At 53.5% G+C, this 19346-nt stretch overlaps 1 protein-coding gene across 8 annotated transcripts in view; it reads right to left on the reverse strand.

Moving 5' to 3' along the window:
* Window positions 1–19346, reverse strand: part of CTIF (cap binding complex dependent translation initiation factor) — a 290106-nt gene that overhangs the window by 119890 nt on the left and 150870 nt on the right. For all 8 annotated transcript variants that reach the window (XM_034995952.1, XM_034995950.1, XM_034995949.1 and 5 more), the window contains one exon: window positions 13983–14059. In XM_034995952.1, coding sequence (XP_034851843.1) covers window positions 13983–14059 — 77 coding nt within the window. The remainder of the gene's footprint in view (window positions 1–13982; window positions 14060–19346) is intronic.

Consider the following 19346-nt stretch of genomic DNA (forward strand, 5'->3'; position numbering starts at 1 on the left):
CAGCTGCAGTAACTACTTTACAATAGCGGGGACATAGGGACAGCGGTGGTGGTGGGGGCGGACTGTTGGGTTCTGGGCCCAACGTGATCAAAACTAAGGAGGTCTTCTTCTATTGGTTTATATGCTTAGTTTCCCTAACTCAGTGTCTCTCCTTGTTCCCAAGGATGTGCCCTGGGTCACCCACAATTAGGGCTCTGCACGCACCTCTCTCAGTGATGTCCCCGTCAGGTCTGGAGGAGGCTGCTCAGCTCCCAGGGGTCCTGTTGGCTCACAGAGAGGGTCTGAAGGCCGTTCCCCAGGGGTAGCATTCTGTCTGCCTCCAGCCATACTTCTGAGCCAAGATCTGGAAGAAGCGGCCCTTGTAGGCTCTGGAACCCCAACAGGGTGGGCAGTGGTCCTTGTCCCCAGACGCAGCACAAAGAGGAGCAACCCCTTCCCGAGCCCCCACCCCCGGGGGGCGGGGCATGTGTGCTCAGTGAACCTGTCTTTCTCTTTCTCAGCTTCTTTCTTCTGCTCTTCAGGCCTCTTCCCCCTGCCCAGCCCCTCGGACTGTTCTCCCTCAGCCTTCTCTCCTCCCGCAGCCAGCTCAGGCCTGGCTCTCTGGGGCCCAGGAGGCTTCTGCAGAGCAGGGCTATCTAACAGAACTTCCGGCAAGGATGGAGATGTTCTCTGTTTGCACTGCCCGCCATGATAACCATCGGCTGCGCGGAGCTAGCGAGCACTTGACAAGTGGCCGGGGGACCGAAGGACAAATTTTCACTCGTTCCGTAGCCACTGTAGCAACTGTACCAGACAGCACAGCTCCGGTCGGAAAGGGCTTGTCATCTCTTCATCCCGTGACTCCATCTGGGCCAATGCCCCCTGAAGTACCTCTGGTGGGAGGGGCACCTGCAGACGGGAAGGGACAGACTCCAGAGGGTCCTCTTTCGCCCATCACCACGGTTCCCTACAACCTTTTATCACACCCACCAAAACGTTTCCAGTTCTGACAGCGGTCTCTCCTCTCCCTGCTATTCTGAACCCCTATAACATCTGCTCGTCCATCCCAGGCAGGACACCCCTCACCCAGACAGGCAGACAACTCCAAATTACCTTGTCTTCTGGGGTGGGTACAAAAGAAGCGCATGTCTCCCTGTACAGGGCCAATGACACAGAATCCTGTGGAAGAACATCTGGGTATTCCGATCCAGTTCTGCAAGGGCTTGAGGAAACCACGTGGCCTCTCTGAGCCTCCCCTATATAACTCTTACGAGGGGGACATTTGCCTCTGTCTTATTTGCTTCCCAGGGCTGCTGTGGGGATCCGGGGAGGAACACCGTGGAAGACATCTCTACTTGTGGTGCTAATATTTGTATCCTTTTCCAGGCGCCCAGGTGGCTCAGGAGGTTAAGCGTCCGCTCTTGACTTTGGCTCAAGTCATGCTCTCAGGGTCATGAGATCAAGCCCCGTGTGGGGCTCTGCACTCAGTGCGGAGTCTGCTTGAGACCCTCCCTCTGCTGGTGCTCTCTTGCTCACTCGCTCTCTAAATAAATAAATAAAATCATAAAAAAAAATTTGTATTCTTTTCTCTCCTACCCAAGGCAGCCTTCCCTGTCAGTGTCTGACAGATTCAAGTATTTCAGTATGCTTCCAATTAAAGCCTAACTTTTTACAATCGTTGAGATTATAGAGCTTAAAGGAAAATAAGTATGTGTGTGAGTGTGAGTGTGTGTGTGCATCTTGGAAAGTTCCCTTTTCCTGGAAGTACCTGCTGGACCCCCTGGAGGACACGTATGTTCCAAAGCTCAGACAACGGCATCCTCTGGCTTAACACCTTCCCCAGAGAGGAAATACTCTCACTCACGCTCCACTCTACAGAGGAACCATGGACAGGGGGGATGGAAAAATAAAGGAGAAGATAAGGAAGGCATTCTTGGAAAGATTCGAAGCTGAACCAGAAAAGAGAAAACACAAAACACCTCAACCCATTCAAAGCTATTGGTGGATTTTACTAGGTCATTTAAAGTGGGGGCAGAGGGTGGGGGAAAGCAATAGACACAGAAAGGAACTAGAAACAGATACAGATGGTCCCCGTCCCCTGGTATTCACGCTCTTGGTTCATCCTTTTCCACACTGTACCGGGGTTAGTCTGTATGACCAACAGAATATGGCAGAAGGGATGGGATGTCACTTTTGAGATTAGGTTGTAAAACTCATGATAGCTTCTCTCTCTCTGTCTCTGTCCCTCTCTCTTGGATCACTCATTCTGTCATGAGCACCCTACAGAGAGGCCCGCACTGCAAGGAAATGAAGCTTCCGGCCAACAGCCAGTGAGGAACTAAGGCCTGCCAGCAACCACGTCAGTGAGCTTGGAAGTGGACCCTCCAGTCCCATCCGAATCAAGTTTTCAGATGATCACAATCCCCGCCAACAGCTTGACTGTGATCTCAAGAGAGACTCTGAGCCAGAACCACCCAATTAAGCTGCTCCTGGATCCTTGACCCTTGGAAACCACGTGCGACCATAAATGTTTGTTGTTTTAAGCTCTGCATATTGGAGTAGTTTGTTATGCAGCAATAGATAACCAATACAAACGCCCAGGCCAAGCTCCATTTCCAGCGAACTATCCTTGGAAACGGCAAAATGGCGGAGTCCCCAGAGCACACACAACTGTGCACAGAGACACGTGTGCCCTACGGACACACATACGGCCAAGGAGTCCTCGCCTTGTGCAGCCCTTGACATTTCACCTGCTTTCTAAGCATCGTCCCATTTGAACGGCAAACAGTCTTAGAAGGTAGATGTCCTTTGTTACAGATGAGAAACACGTCCCGGAGAGGTGCAGAAATGCGCCCGAGGCTCCATGTCTAGCAACGAGACCCAAACCAAGTCTGCACAAGTCTGCACACTCAAGGGGCCACCTACACATTTGGCTGCAGAGCCTCCTGTTCTGTGACTTCCAGAAAGTGAAGATAGGGGCCCAAGGGATGTTTGCCTAAAGTGGGATGGTTTTGGGCTTTTAGGAGCTAAAACTCCTGTCTTCAGGAAATACCCTCCCTCCCTCTCAACCCTCCCTTCCTCTCAACCTTCCCTCCCTCTCAGCCCTCCCTGTACTGGTTTCTCAGGGTGCCAGAAACTCTCAGCACTAGATCATTCTCTTAACTCAGGCCAAATGCAAAGTGACCTGCCCTGGTTACCCATTAAGGCCAGATCGACCATGGACACCCCAGTTCACAAGATGGGATGCAAAAGCAGAAAATCTGGGCAACAGGAGCCGTTTAGGAATAGTGAGAGGTGGGGGTGGATGGAGAGGTGGAGGTGGTTTCCCCCAATTGTGTCAGAAGAAGCACCGAAGTGAAAATATACTAGAGCTTCAGCCAGGAAAGGGTGCCCCAGACTCCCCTGCTGTCCTGAAGGCAGTGGGATGGGAACTGGAGAGGGGGGCCTTCGGAGGGAGCTGACCTAGGTGGGCCCTGCCTAGAGACATCTTAGCGATCACCTCCCCACCCCACTCCTGACCGAACACCTCCAACCTTCCAGAACATCAGGGCAAAGTCAGAATTCTGCCCTCTGCCTGTCCCATCCCCACTCTTCTCTCCGAGCCACGGCTGGAGCTCACGGTTCAAAGGCACCAGGTTTCCTGCTCACGGTAACGAGGCTGTGCCATCTGTCCCCTGATGCCCTGAGCCAGTCTGGAACTTGCTTACTGTGGCCACCGGGCCACCAGACCAAACAAACACACACGCAGCCCCATATCGTATTTTCTCCTTCTCACAACATTCCTCACCTTTGTTTGGGTCCACACACATCATTCTGGACTTCAGAGCTGGCCCGACAAACAGAAAGCCTGCAATCAGCTGAAAATCAGAGTCTGAAGACAGCTCAAGGGCTGGTGTATTCCTGAGGGAGGGTGTAACTGTGGGTAATGTGGCCCGGGGGTGGCTACTTTTGTTCTGGGCTCGTCTGTTCACCTGGAAAGGTGGCTCAGAATATGGGGACCACTGAACCAGGGTCCTGCATGTCCTGGGGCATCCGCCTGTCCCCAGATCCCTCAGCTGCTGCACCTGCTCCACGTGAGCCAGCGAGCTTGAATGAGGCAGGCAGAGCTCTCTGGGTGCACGCCAGGCCTTCCTCGGTGGGCAAGGTCAGAGAGGAGGACCAGACAGGCCTAAAAAGACCTTGCTGGGTGGAGGGTAGGGCAGGTGGGGCCTGTACAGTGGGAGGGAGCCTGCAAGGGCAACAGTCAGGTGGGAGGGGTCCTGTGCAGACGGAGAGCGCAGTGAGGACTGTGCAGCAGAAGGGAGGGGTGTGTGTGTGTGGGGGGGGCAGGCAAGGGGGCAGGCGGGGGGTCAGGCCTCCAGGGACTGGAGGGGAGGGGGCAGGTATGGCCGGCACTGGTAGGGGGTTCTGGAGGTCTAGGAGGAAGGTTATATGCTGTCGGGTTCCTTCACTGCTCTTTGCAAGCTACTTTCCTCATCTGTAAAATGGAAATAAAAACGATCTCTTTCTGGGGGTTGTGGGGAGGATTATCAATAATTCTGCCCCAAACTGCTAAGGTGTTAATGTGCTGGGGACTGTAAGTGGTAAGCTCCCCTTGAACTGCTGGTACGTTTGAGTGTCCACCTACAACCGGACCTACAGAGCTTGCCACGGCCGTGGGTCTGTCTGCTCCTGGCATTCCGGCTGTCTGTCTCTCCGGCTGTCTGTTCAGATCTACTTGGAAAGAACTGGCAGCTCTATCGATTCTGCATTTTCAAGGGCACTGAGATGCCTGCAGGTGCTACCTGAAAGATGACCCTGACACAAGGGACTGGGGACACCTCGCTCTACATTCCCCCGCCCACCCCGGGGGCTAAGCACAGGGATCACCTCCGAGGACCCAAGGGCCTATCTTGTTGAGTTATTTTAATTCTGTTTGCTGATGTCTTGCCTAATCGAGGCCCTGCATCACTTCTGGAAACCAAGGCCCCCCCCAAATACTCCAAACCATAATAGAGGCCACCTTGGCTTCCCCAAAACACACGCACTGGAATAAATGACTAAACTTAAATTACTAGGGAAGACTCACAAATAACTCTTGGAGCTCAGGGTAGACGCTGATCAGGCAGGAAGGCTCCTTGGTATTTTTAAAGCCTGTGCTCATGTCCCTGCTGGGAAACCTTGGGGAGTGTGCCCTGGGCCCAACCCCCTGGGACTAGGGGAGTGGGAGGAGGTGCTCCCGGCCACACTGCCCCCCGTTGGAGTGCTGCCAATCATTCTAGAACTCATACCACCTCTCCTCCAGCTTCTCACCGGGTGCGGCCCCCGCAATCCAGGCTACTGCAGAGACCTCCTAAATATGCCCATGCGTGAGTCATCTGAACCAGGGAAGGGTTCTCCAGGCATGACTGAGCTGGGGCTGGGGCTGGGGTGCAGGAGGCAGAAGGTGAGTGGCGCTGTTGGGTAGGTCTCGTCTGAAACCTTGCCATTCACTCATTCCTTTGAATTATGCACTAGCTTTCCACTCAGTCCATTTGAAAATAGCAGCCCCACGCTGCTCACCACCCCTGGCACATGAGTTAATTAGGGAGTGTACGCAGAAGGCGGTGAAGGACCCAAAAGGGAGGCGGAGCATGCCGGGGAGGGGACGGAGAGCTTTCTGCAGAGAACTGGATGGGGACACAGGCTCTGAAGCCAGACCGCTCAGCTTTGCCGTCTGGCTCAGCTCCTTCACCACTCTGTGCCAGTGACTTGCCCCATTTGTAAAATGGAAATAAAACCAGTATCTCCTCTCCTTATTGGTGGCAAGACGATAGGAGCTGATATTTTGTAAAGGGCTCAGTGTGTCCCGAACATGGTGAGCATTCTGGAAGCGCTTGTTAAATTGCTGAGTGACTTCTGGAGGACTGAGGGTGGGCTGGGCTTGCCCGTGGGTCCAGCCAAAAGGCCCCAGACCCAGTGGGATGTACCGCCTACCCTCCGAGTGAGGTGGTCCCAGGCAGCATCCCATCTTAGGCAGCCAGATGCTGGGAGTATGGGGACTCAGAGGCGGGCAGGGTACCCAGGGGACAGACCTGGACCAGATTGGGTCCTGAAAGATGCACACAGGGGCAGCAGATAGGGCCTGCCTTTGTCACCTGACCACATCCCTGCAGGCTGCACATCGATGTCCTTGAGACGGCAAGAAGAATGGGCTTGACGAGGGTCCTTAGCTCCTCAAGATCCCCTGCCCGGTGAGATGGGAGCTAGTCCTGAAGCCGAGCGAGGCTGGTGCAGGCCCTGGGCTGCCCACCACGCATGCCGCCCCCGCGCAAGGCTACACAGACTTGGCGCCTGGGGCCCAGTCATTCGGGACCCCCAGAGTTGCCTGTTTCCATATGCTCTAGCAAGGGAGGAAGGGCTGGGGGTTAACATTTCTGAGCCAATTCCCAGATGCCAAGATGGCCGAAACCGAGAGACTGAGGCCCCTGAGGAGGAGAAACTGAACGCACACAGGTGGCTGTTTCCTGGGGTATCCGCCCTCCCTCCTGTCCCAGGCACAGAGCCCGGGAAGATGGCATTCCTCTGTCTCAGCCAGTTTCCTGGTCAGCAACCCTGGCGCCGCCCAGGCCTCTAGACGCGGGCCCCCTGCTGCCTCCTGGTCCCTCTCCTTTGCTATCTGGGGTCAGTGGGGTGTGAATACATCCTAAGAGCTGGAAAGAGGGCAAGAGAGCCAACAGAGAAGGGCAATGCTCAGCTTCCCAGAGCGGGCACAGACTGGGAGATGCCCACTGCCAGGGTGGGCAGGCCCGGCACCCGGGAGCTCTGCCAAAATGCACAAAATGGCCCTCCCACGGATGCGGGCCTGGGCCCAAGGGACATGCTGGCCCTTCCCTGGGAGAGGGGCCCCAGGGCCTTGTTTTCTTTCCCACGAAGTGTGATGCATAGAGCCGATCCTGAGCATGAAGCGTGTGCCAGGAGAGAGGGGCAAGAGAGGGCATCCAGGGAAGGTGCACTGGCCTTAGGTGAGTCACGGGCCGGCCTTCCCAGGCCCTCTCACAGCCAGCTCTGCCCAGGAACATTGCCCGAGGCGGCTGCATGGTCCACAGGAGGATCTGACCATCATGATTTGTACAGCGGCTGGGGTCTTCTCTAGGCATATCAGGGCTGGAATTTCACATCCATTGGACACAGACGTGGACATGTAGCTTCAAGAAATGAGCTGTTCTTCTTTCCAAGAGTGCCTGCTTGGGGGTGGGCGTGGGGGAGGGAGGAGAAGGAGCCTAAAAATAATTCCTCTCTGACTCATGTTGCTTCGAATCTGACAGGGCTGCCTGCCAGGTGGGGGTTTGCCTGTCCCATTTTCTTATCTATCTTTAGCAGGGACTTAATGAGGGCAATTTCCTTGCTGGGATAGAAAGACAAACCTCAGGCAATGGCAGTGTGATCTGTCTTGCTGTCCCCTGGGCTCCTGATGACAGGATGACAATGATGGTCACCGCAGCGCTAAGCAGTCTGTGGGGGGGGAGGTTTAGGGACGGTGTCATCCCAGGATGGGGCAAATGAAGCAGAGGTCCCCTCAATGAGACCCAAGCCAGGGGACATCCAGGGGAGGAAGGCTCTCTGGTCCCCAGTTCTACCACCACCACCCACACAAGATAAATTACTGGGTCTGAAATCCCATCCCTCACAATATATTCCTTTACCTTGAGCACCTCTCTACCCGGCTTTGAAGAGCAAGCACAGTTGGTTCTCATTATTCACTGTAGTGAAGTTCTACAAAGTCCTGCAAACACCAAATTAGGGAATACTGAACAATTGCTCCCAGGGGATATACAGGGTTAGGTTTCCACAAGCCCCTGGTCACAACATTTTCCCCATTTGATCAATACATAAACTTTATATTATGTGTTTCTGCTTAAAGATACCTTGCTTAATGTATAGTGTTGATGCATCAATGGTGAAGTCACGGTCAACGGCACTCTATCGATCCCGAAAATACGTCATAAGTATCACAACTATATATAACTCGTGCCTCAACGACACTTCTCTAACACACGTATTTTTCTCCAGAAGGTACATCACAGCCTTCTTGCCCTGAGGAACAGGAGACAGTACCTCGGCATTACACTCGGGAGCACTTCAAACAGCAAATTCACCAACACGAAGCACACACACGTGAACGTTATGGTGCTAAGTCGATCACGAAAAGGATGCTTGTTTGCAGGTCGAGGGCTGAAACCCAAAGGAGGGGCATCTCCTGGTCTGACCTCAGCTGGGAATGTGCATATCGGGCAAGTGAAATTTCTCACTGCCCCACGCATGTCCGCGAATGACCTTGAAAGGACTGCGAGTACTGATTTCAGGGGTTACACATACATTTTAGCAAGTAGGCAAATTTGCAAATGGAATCCACGAGTAATGAGGACGGACTCTACTTCCAAAAGGGCTAACTTAACAACTTGTGTGAATGAGCCGATGGATAAATCCAGGGCTCCGAACGAGGTTATTTCCTGATCCGCTCCTGGTTGGCAAGATCTGGGACTTAGTCATCCTCACAGGATGAAGGACTCCATGATGGCAGGGGTCATCTGCGGTGCTGAATGGAGCAGCAAGCTCCCAAAAGGAACTGTGACTTACGGGAAGGGGGTGAAGGAGGCAGAGGGCATCCCCAGGGTCCTCGCCCGCGAGCCTCGAAGTGAGGAGGAGGGATAAAGTGATTCTAGAATGGAATGACGGGTTGCCCATAACCAGTGATGACTATCAAAGCATGGGGTAGTCATCAGAACGTGTCAAGGAGTGCACTGACCAAGGGTTGACGATAGTCCTAAAATTGTATTTTTGTCTTTCGAGTGAGAAGGAGGATGGAAGCATGAGGTCGCTGATGGGGATGATGTAAAATTAAGGGGGCAGCTGAAACAAAGATTTGCCTTCTATCAGAGGCTGGCCCAGGAAAGGCAGACGCTGCAGAGCATCCCTATGATGCCCAGAACCTAGGACAGGATGGTGGGAAATGACAGGTGCTCTGAATGCTCATCTTCTTGCCCAAGGGCTGGAATAATATTGCTCAGGAAGAGAGAACTCTGCACTAAGGTCATAAATGGCCCTGGAACACGTCTGAGGAGTCTTGGAGAACAGATAAAGTGCTAGAGACTGTGTGCATACAGTTCCAATTTTGCAAAAAACCAGAAAAATACAGATAGGCTTTCTCTCAGAGATTCCCAAAGAGATGATTTGGAAGAAACAATGTCACCACTAATAGCTAGAACAGATTCACACAAAACTAGACCAGATTAACTGCCTCTTTTGAAAGGGTCACTTGCCTGATGTATCTGGGGAACCCTGCAGACGTCAAGATTCAAGGAATGTTCCCAGGGGCTTGTGGTATCACTCTGTCCGGGGACCGGACTTATTCATTAAAAATGTTTTAATTGACATGTAAATCATACAACAAAATCTACCCTTTTAAATTACATAATCCAGGATTTTTAGTTTATTTACCAAGTTGCATATCCATCACCACTAATTCCAGATGTCCTGTTCATTTTTATCAGTGACCCAGATGATGTCACAGAGAGCTTGCAAAATCAAATCTGATGGCTGACACTTTGTCCCTAGGGAAAGAGCCTGGCACCCAGGGAGGGTTTGGGCACCTGCTGGCAGAGGAAGGGAAGGCGGGATGAGATTCTTAATTGGTTCCACAATTAGGGGACACCGAGCCATGGTCATGGTCATTGGTAGGACAGAAGCAGCAAGAGCTGCTGGAGGTTCAAATCACCCTGCAGTGTCCCGGATGTGGTCTGACTGCACCACCTGGGGACCCAGGGAGGGGGTGGCATGTGGAGGTGTGGGACAGCTCGCTCTCCTGCTCCTCACCCAGCAGGGCCATCTGACACTAGCTGGATGACCATGGCATTCTTTTCTTCTTCTTTCCAAATCTGCTTTGCACATAGAGTAAATGAACCATTCTGAGACCGCACTTAATGAAACAGATTAATTTGGAGAACGGCTCTCTTATCTCCCCGGCTGCTAGGGCAGCGTGGGAGGGAACGATAGTGCCTGCATCAGCTGGTCCGCTCTGTCAGGACGCTGGGCTCTTGGGAGTGCGTGGTGTCCACAGAGACTTGTAACACCCTGGGCCGGGACCTTCCGGGACCAGGAGCTCCGGCTTTTCCCTTCCATTTAGTTCAGCTGGGGGTGGTGGCTGCTGTGAGCTCCACCCTTCTGGTGCTGTTTCTAGGGAGCTTTGTGGGGGGACTTCTGGGGGATGGTGGCAATCCCTGGCTCCCACACCTGTTCGGCTGTAGCAACTTTCACACTTCTCCCACCCCCCTTCCAAATCCTTGCGGTGTCTCACGGCTAGTTCAATGCCCACCTCTTCCAGGAAGCTGTCCGCAGCCACCCCCTGCTGGCTCCTTTCTCTGCATGCTCGGATGCGACACAGTCACATACCACGTTCTGGTGGCTTCAGGAGCCAGAGGGGGTTGTGCAAGCTGTACCCCGGCCCCGGAGAGCAGGGACCAAGGCTGACACTTCTCTGCCCTGCTCCAGAGCTCAGCAGGTAGTACGGAGCGCCATTCCATCAGTCCCAGTAGGAGAGTTAAGTCCTGCTCCAACCGGGGTGTTCGCTGTGAGGCACCAGCCGGGTCCCCCTTTACAAATGGCGCACTCCCCGCACCAGCTGCTGCACGTGCTGGGGTGTCTCTCAGGCCCTACAGAAACTGCCCTGGGCGATGACAGTTGCTGGCCTAAGGTTGTGGCAATTCTCTCCAATGATCAGCAGACATGCGGATATAAAGACCTGCTCCTTTACTCCATCTTGGGACAGCTCTGAAGTCACCTCCCTGTAGGGTCAGAGCTCCCCAGCCAGACTGCACTGCAGCTCGGCTGCTCCCTCTGCCCCATCCTGCTCCCTTCCCTCCCCGTCTACATCTATTGATCCAAAGGAGGCACCTCAGTAAGTGCCCTGCCTGCTAATCTCCATCCCAGACTCTGCTTCCCAGGGAACAGAGACTCTGACGGGTCGTTCGTTGCCTCAGTTTGTTCACTCTGCAAAATGGAGCAGGGTGGGGGAGGAGTCGAGAGAAACCTGCACCCCCAGTAGGTGAGCACTCACTCAAGGTCAACACAGGCAGTGGGTCAGCAGCATGGCCAGGACTCAGCCCTCTGGGAGCCTGCTCCTCTGCCTGCACCTGCTGGGTGGGTAGCTTGGGGCGGGGGGGCGGGGAACCCTCTGCAGGCCCCCCTCCAGCCAGCAGGGCTCTGGGGACTGAGCACCTGAGGCATGCTGCTGTCTGAGGAATGCTTGAAATACTCATTTAGAACATTCATATCATGAAATGCATCATTTTGTCTGAAATCAAACATCTGAGGAGTCTCCCAAAAGAAACAAGTGGTTACTAGTTGTTTAAGTTTTGAGAACATTTTTCAGGAAAACAACCTATGAACTGGTCAGGAGCTTCACCTTCTCACAGCTCAACTTTAATCACAGAGCCCCTGGGAGCAGCCCCTGGAGTGTGGGAGCAGAGTCGGCAGACCCCTGCACTGGAGGGAGCCTTGCCTGCCTGGGCAGTTGATCCTGGAGGGAATGCAGAGCAAAGCTCCCCAGGCTCACAAGTGAGATCCCGGGTGGCAGCCCACCCTCGCTGTAGGCATCTCCCCTCCTCTCCCCTTACAGTGTTTCCCATGTACCTCGGACTCAAGCGTGGGCCAGCGCTAAGCCTGTTTCCAGGGGCCTTACAAGGATTAGATCGTTCAAGCCTCCCACTTAGTAGACCCACTTTACAGAAGAGGAAATAGGGGCATGAAGCAGTCTGCCCAGGTCACACAGTTAGGGAATGGGGGAGGCAGAATTCACATCCAGGGCCTAATTCCAGGGCATGTGTCTCCGACTTCAACAACTGGGACGAAAAGCAGGGAGGGCACGCCCAGCCTGGCGTCCCGCCGGAGCTGGGCTATGATGCAGACTTCCTGCTCCAGGCTACAAGGCACCACACCATCCAGCTTCAGCTACCAAGACGTTTCTTCCTTGAGCCCATCTTTGGTCTAGCTGAACACTGTCTTCTTCCACTCCCAGCTAGCTTCCTCTGGTTTGGGTCCCTATGAATGCGAGGCAGCTCTCCCTTAGCCTCCGTGTAAATCTTTCATGAGTTTATTGGCGTGAATGTTCTTTCCCTGCAGCCTCCTCTTCCCCGGCCCCGTCCCGTTAGCCTCTCCTCCTGGGACATACTTCCCATCCCTTTAATCATCTTTATTGCCTTGCTCTGGACCCTGTCCCGGGTCCACATCCTTTGCGAGGTGCGCTGACCTAACCGGGCATCTGTTAACACGAGCGTGGCTCAGCGGAAGGTCAGCTTCCCAGCGTGAGCTCCTCTTCCTATAGCCCGGGGTCACGCTGCTTTCCGGAGGGGTGCTTGCCGGGCCAGGCGGCCTGGCCCACGAGCCAAGGTGTGGCTGACCTGGATGCAAGGCAGAAGCCTGCCACTGCTCCTGGGTCAGGGGGTGACCTTGCAGTCAAAGCTCGGGGACTCCCCGCACCTCCAGACATAGACTAGGGAGCAGCGGGCAGGGGAGGAGGGACACCCCGCCTCTGCTCTCGCTGACTCTTCCCCAGTCCCCCGAGAGCCCCATTCCCCTTTTAGAAGGGTGCTCCCTGCTTCTTCCCCCTGCCAGGTGCCCAGAGACGAGGTGTCAGCCTCTGTGAAGCCGCATAGCTCTGAGCCATCACTGCACCCTGGTCAAGCCTGGCCCGGGGCTTGGTCCAACTCGCCTGGTTCAGTTTCCCCTTTTCCTGCTGCTACGTAACGTGCCTAGTGGTTCTGCTTTCTAAGCCAGGACGGCCTTCCTCCTAGTTAGCGGTATGGTTACTGTCCCCTGGGAAGGCCGCAGACTCACTAAATCCACCAGCTGATGACGAGTTCTGGGTGCCCCATCCTCCAGCCAACCCGAGCTGTGGCCACCACCCAGCACTCCTTGTTCAGGGCCCACATGTGGAGGGAAGGCCCAGGAACCCCGGCCAGCCACAGCCCCAGTTTCAAGGGGCAGCAGGAGAACATGTACCTCTGCTTTCCGAGCAAGGGATGTCGCCTGGACTGCTCCTTGGCTCTCTGAGAATATTCTCTGTTTGTTAAAGGTAAAACCACAGGCCATCACTTTGATCTAAGAAGAAATTCCCTATAGAGGCACACGCCTCATTTTAATTCCCAGGCAGAAGCCTTTTTTCTCTTTCCTTCTTTCCTGCCTCCTTCCCTTCCTTTTTTTTTTTTTTTTTATATTTCCAACCAGAAATAACTGATGCATATCCAAACAAAAAATACACTCTAACCCTGCTTTATTATGAATGTCCACAGACTACAAACATCGCTCTGTACCTGGAGTTTTTCACATGAAATATACTAGGAAGACCTTTCCATGCAAGAAAGGCTCTAAGGGAATGAAGGCAGGGCTTCCTGGGATGCCCAGCCTCAGCTGCTCGTGTATCCAGAGCTGTCTCGGGGCACTTTTTCCGGCCCCTTGCTATCACCCAGCACACTGAACTGTGGGGAGACCCTGGGTCCTGCCCTAGTTTAAGTGAGCTCCTCCAGGCACTGGAGGGCAGGTGCACGTGAGGCTGCTGATCTGCGTTTCGCCTGTCACTGCAGAGCCGAGCACGGCCAGGGACGACTTGCAGTGATGAGGGAAGAGCAGGAGACACAGATACCCTTGAAATCGCGAGCTCTGGAGCCTCCTGGAGGCCATGTTTCAAAACACATGTCAGCTGGGACCTAATCCCTTGAGGACTGAGGTCCTTGCGGCAAGTGGAAAGAGCCTTTCTCTTTCTGAGCTGTGGAACCTGCACCCCGTCCCTGGACTCCTGAAGGGATCCATTCCCTGGGCCAGTCCCGAGAAGTGGGGCTCCTGCTTCCCAAATGGTACCTGACCCCACTGCTTCATCTCATAGGTAACAGCAGGTCCCCGGGAAAAGCGAAACCCAGGCCAGAACTGACGGAGCTACAGATCCTGGCCAAGAACAGAAAACCCGAAGCTCTCGACGGAGTCTCTCCTACCTCCGGTCATTTCTCCGCCGCCGGAACAGCTTCTTGGTGTGGGCGATCTCCACTTCGTGGGGCATTGGGTGGTAGCCCTGTGTGGTGTGGGAGGAAGGGGGATCGTGAGTAACTTGGGAAAGAGAGCAAAGACCTTCTTGCACGTAACTATTGATGATAACGTCTATGACCAAAAGAAACTGGGACTTTGGAAAGACTAGACTCTGACCGCCAAATCCAGACTGAAAAATGGAAAATGGGAGGGTGAATCAATTTCCCACCAGGCCATGATGCTGGAATTACAGAACCAAAGAACAGTAAGGAGACAAAGGGGACCTTAGAATGTGTCATATCCAGTCACTCAAATTCCAGGTGACAACACTCATGGCCAGAGGGGTGAATGAACCCGTTCAAGGTCTTGCAGAGATTTAGCAACGGAGCTGGGACCAGATCCCGGATTCATGGCTGTATGTCCAAGGACAAGTTACTCTTTGAACACTCATGACTTCTCTAAGCCTCCCGACACAGTGGGAATGTCAGTATCTTCTCTGGGCTGTTGAGGGGACCAAGGAGATGCAGCCCCTTGCAAACTCTGAGCCTCATGCAGACGCAGTGTGCTAGGACCCCGGGTGCCTCACCCTGGTCCAGGACGGCCTGTGCAATTCTGCCTCAAGACCCTCATTCCTCACACTCCTGGGGAGTGTTTAGGGGAAACATGACATAGTTCAATGCTTTTTTAAACTTTAAACTGGGGAAAATCCCAAGCATGGTCTTTTGTATATTGTCAGCGGGACAACAACTATACACCTATGTCAAGGCTGGAGATGGACCCTCTGCTTATAACACGAGGCTGATCCTGCCAATGCCAGGCTCCAGGCAGAATTATCTGCCGAAGCTGGGCTAATGGCCAGCTCTGTTCTTACCATCGCCCTTCTCCCAGCAGAGGTGTGTTCTGGTGGGACATGGGGGCGAGCACTGTCATCACATTATGGGCAGTCTCTGAGGGTGTTGGGCAGGGGGTGGTAGAGGGGACCCTAGCCTGGAAGGCTGGAAGGAGGGGGTGGTTTGACTTGGGCCTGGGATACCTGTGTACAAGTCCTGGTGCAGTCTACAGCCTGCGTGTGACAACCCCCCCCCCCCCCCCCAGCCAATGCCACGCACGAGGCCCTGCACACACACAAGGTGAGAGGGAGTGACAGGATCCAGTGTGCTGGAGAGTGGTCAGTGAGCGTCCATTTAGCCCCCTCCCCCCCACCCTTTATAGACAGGGAGCCTGAGGCCCTGATCCTCTATGGTAGCAGCCCTCTGGTTTCAGGGTCCACCGTGGAGGGCTGTCCTGGCTGCCTTCTCAGGGCTTAGCCCCTGACTGGGGTGGGGTGGATGTTGACAGCTCTGGCCAGTCTCAAGGAGCTTCCCAGGGAGGGGTAGTTGGAGGACAACAGGCAATAGGCTCAGGAGGACACAGGGACTCTGGCATTATGGATGCATGGCCTAGCCTCCTACTGAGTTCAGGGAGGGAATGACACATTTCAACATTTATTGTTATAACACTCCCTCTCTCCTACCCTGTCTCTTGTCTCTAACAATCTGGCCAGAAAGGCATGAATGAATTCCGGGCTCCAGGCAGCCACAATGGGCCTCGCAGCCTTAGGATGTGCTTTGTTTAATGGTTTTCTCAAAGGATATTATTTGCTTTTCTTTAATACAAAACACAAACAAGGAAAAACACCACGTCTTCCCCTCTCATTTCCCCTCTCCCATCCTGACCCAGCTCCGGGCTGGCCCCTTCCCTCCCTCCTGGCCTCGGGTCACCGCAGGAACACACTGGGTGTGCCCCACGCAGACAATGGAAGGAAGCTGAGGCTCCCTCTCAAGCTGGCGGCCTGGATCAGGATCTCACTGTGAGGCCGGGCAGATGGAGCTCTCCGCAACACCGGGCCTTCCATGAGCCCAGGACGGGCGGCTGCCCTTGTCTGGGCTTCAGAGTCCGGGGCTCTGCCCTCCATCCTGCCCTCCTCCTCCACGAACCATAGCAGGAGGAGCTGCCCTCGGGGGACTCAACCTCAGCCGGAGTTCTAGCTCTCCACCAGACTCAGGGTGGCCCAGAGGGCCTGCCATGCCACTCGGGGCTTCTAATGAAGCCATTGCTGTGGCCTCTGTGTCCATCCATCTATCTCCCCCCAAATTAATATATATGTGTGCCTGCAGAGAAGATGTCATAGTAGTCAAAGCATGGATTCTGCAGCTGTACTGTGAGCAGTCAGCTCCCGGCTCTTCCTTTTGATGATCGTGGGACTTTGATAGCTAACCTCACCTTGACAGCACTCGGTTTCCACATCTGTCATAACAGCATCAGCCTCCCCGGGTCCTGGTGAGGCTTAGCTGAGTTGATAAGCATGTAAAGAATGTAGCCTAGTGCCTGGTATGTAGTAAACCTCCGTAAGTCTCTCCAGTGGTACCTCCATCACCCTCACCTTCATCATCTTCCCCATGGTCCTGACACTGCTTAGGGCCAGGTGGGCCCAAACCAGCAGGCTGTGCTGGTCCCTCTCCTCAGGGAGCCCCCGGTCCTGGCACAGAGACTGGCTGAGGTGGTTTGCAGGGGGTTGTGGCGGGGGGAGACCTCAGGTTAGGGAAGGCAGATTAGCAGAGGGCATGGTGACCCAGGTATGGAGCTGGAGAAGGAGGGAGAAATTCTGCCTGTGCCTTCTTCAGTGCGAGGCTGACAGACCTCAGCGGGAGGCCAGAAATCAGCTACAAAAGTGTCAAAGGACAAAGTCTTGCACTTCTGAGGCCCTCCCTCCCCAGGAGCAATCCAGGCCAGGGTGCTGGAGGAGAGGTCCCACCCCCAAGACCACCTGGAGCCCCAGGCTATAGGCATCTGGGTGAATAAACGAATGAGTGAATTACATAGGACTTTCAGGTGCTCCTGCTTGAGATAGGGCACACTATTTATGCAAGCTTCGCTGGAGGGCCCTCTGCAATCAGTCACTTTTTTTCTCAAGTGGGTGGTCGCCACCAACTGACACATACAACTCAAGATGCTGCTCACAGTCCTTCTAAGACAAGGGTAACTGGGTGTCAACAGGGGCAAAGATGAGGCCAGCAGATGAAGAAAGAGAAAATCTGTTCTTAGTCACACATCTGCCATCAGGCTAGTTGCTGACCTGGGTTGGCAGAAGTTCTTTACTCACAGGCCAGAGGTAAGACATGAATGTCATGGCAGCATTATTCATAATAGCTACAACTGGAAACACCCTGAATGTCCACTAACTGATGATTGGATAAGCAAAATGTGGTATGTCCATACAACGGGATATATATGACCATTGAAGGAAGTTCTTTTTTTTTTTTTAAGATTTATTCATTTGAGAGAGAGAGAGAGAACGAGAGAGAGTGGTGGGGAGGGGCAGAGAGAGACTCTTCAAGCAGACTCCCTGCTGAGCACAGAGCCTGATGTGGGGCTCAGTCTCACAACCCTGAAATCACAACCTGAGCTGAAACCAAGAGTTGGCTGCTTAACCAACTGAGCCACCCAGGCATCCCTAAAAGGAAGGAAGTTCTGATACATGTGACAATGTGGATGAACCTTAAAAACATCATGCTCAGGGCAAGAAGCTAGTCACCGAAGACCACATATTGTACAAAGACCAGGGAAACCTTAAAAACATCATGCTCAGGGAAAGAAGCTAGTCACCAAAGACAACATATTGTTCATCTTTACGAAATAACCAGAATAGGCAAATCTGCAGACAGAAAGTAGATGAGTGGCGGCCAGGGGCTGGGGAGAAAGAGGAAGGGGAGTGACTGCTAATGAGTACTGTGTTTCTTTTTGGGTGATGGAAATATTCTGGAATTAGACAGTGGTGATGGTTGCTTGACCTTGTGAATATACTAAAAGAACAATGAACCGTATGATTTAAAAGGGTGAGTTTCATGGTATGTAAATCATGTCTCAATTTAAAAAGGTGGGAAGAAAATCTGGGGGCAGTATATTCCAGGTAGAGGGGACAGCAAGTGTTAAAAGAGAAAAAAGAAGATCCAGCCACAATGGAAAGTGTTCCTCTCTCACTCAATTACTCTCCAGAAAGCAGCTGCCCTAAAACATTTTACATAAGATAGGGCTGCAAAGGGCAGCCCGTCCTAGGTAAGAGGCACCCACTGACAAGTGTGACTAATGAGGAATCTGGAAAGGAGCATGAATTGGGTATCTCTAGGCCTGGTCAGGGGAGATGGTACTTTGGCTTTAGACCAGAGATCCCTCCCTGCTTTTTAGAATCTATCCCTCAAGTGGAGAATGGGAAATTTATCAGGCTTGTCAGAATTATCCTTCAAGAGTGGCCTTTGCTATAATTCTTTACTCAACAAATTCTTCCACTCCATGCTTTGCAAGAGGCCCATATGGATGTTAGTCCAGGTAACGTCGGTCCAAGTGTGAGAGCGCCCCCACCTCCATAAATGAGAGCACCGGCCTTCTGGTTTACCAGCTGCTTGGTGGGTCTCAGCAGTCTTCCGTCGCAGGAGCCTCTGTAGCAGTATGCTGGACCACCCCAGGCCCTGCCTGCTCTTCTTCCATTTCTCTGCCTGAGAACCCTTCTTCCCGTCACTCTGAGACCTGGCTGCAGTCCCCCCGCCGCCTCCAACCTCTGACCACTTTTGCTCACGAAATGGGCCTGGGAGACAAGCAGATTATATAAACCAAGCCTCTCCAGGGACAGAGGGAAGATAATACTCCTTCCACATGCAGCGCTGGCAGAATATACATGCAACACACACACACACACACACACACACACACACACACCTGACTCGGAGGTCAGCAATGGTGTAAGACGCAGCTCTGCAGGGCAGTGCCTGGTTGCTTCAGCTGCACAAACATGTTATGTAAAGTCCTCCCCTTCCAGGCCAGGCTGAGGCTGATACTCACAACCCAGGGCAGTATTTCTGAGGGATTAAAGGCAAGCCCAGCAGAGCTGCGGGCCCCAGGCTGCGAGTGTAGGGGCCTTGTCCTGAGATGCCAGTATAAACATACAAATCTTGGGTCTGGGGTGAGGGTGCCGTAAGCGGGGGCCAAGGAGCTCACTGAGCAAAGGAGCCTGCACGGTGACGGCTCTGTGACCCGCGGACTCTGATCACAGTGACACACTTCCGCTGGGCTCCCTGCCCCCCACCCCTCTTCTACCCACCTAGCCTATAAAAATGGCCGTTTTAGGCACTGCATATACAGTAGTAAAAAATAAATAGGCAAAATGCTTGTTTGTACAGAGCACGCATTCTAGGGAAAGCAGAAAGACAATAGTCAGATGAGCAGATGCTGTGATAATTGACGAAAACGCTATGGAGCAGAACAGGCCTGGCAAGGGGATGCATGCAGGGGTGGGGGTG

Source organism: Mirounga leonina, unplaced genomic scaffold (assembly GCF_011800145.1).
Source record: "Mirounga leonina isolate KUSES-001 unplaced genomic scaffold, KU_Mleo_1.0 Mir_93, whole genome shotgun sequence".
Lineage (NCBI taxonomy): Eukaryota > Metazoa > Chordata > Mammalia > Carnivora > Phocidae > Mirounga > Mirounga leonina.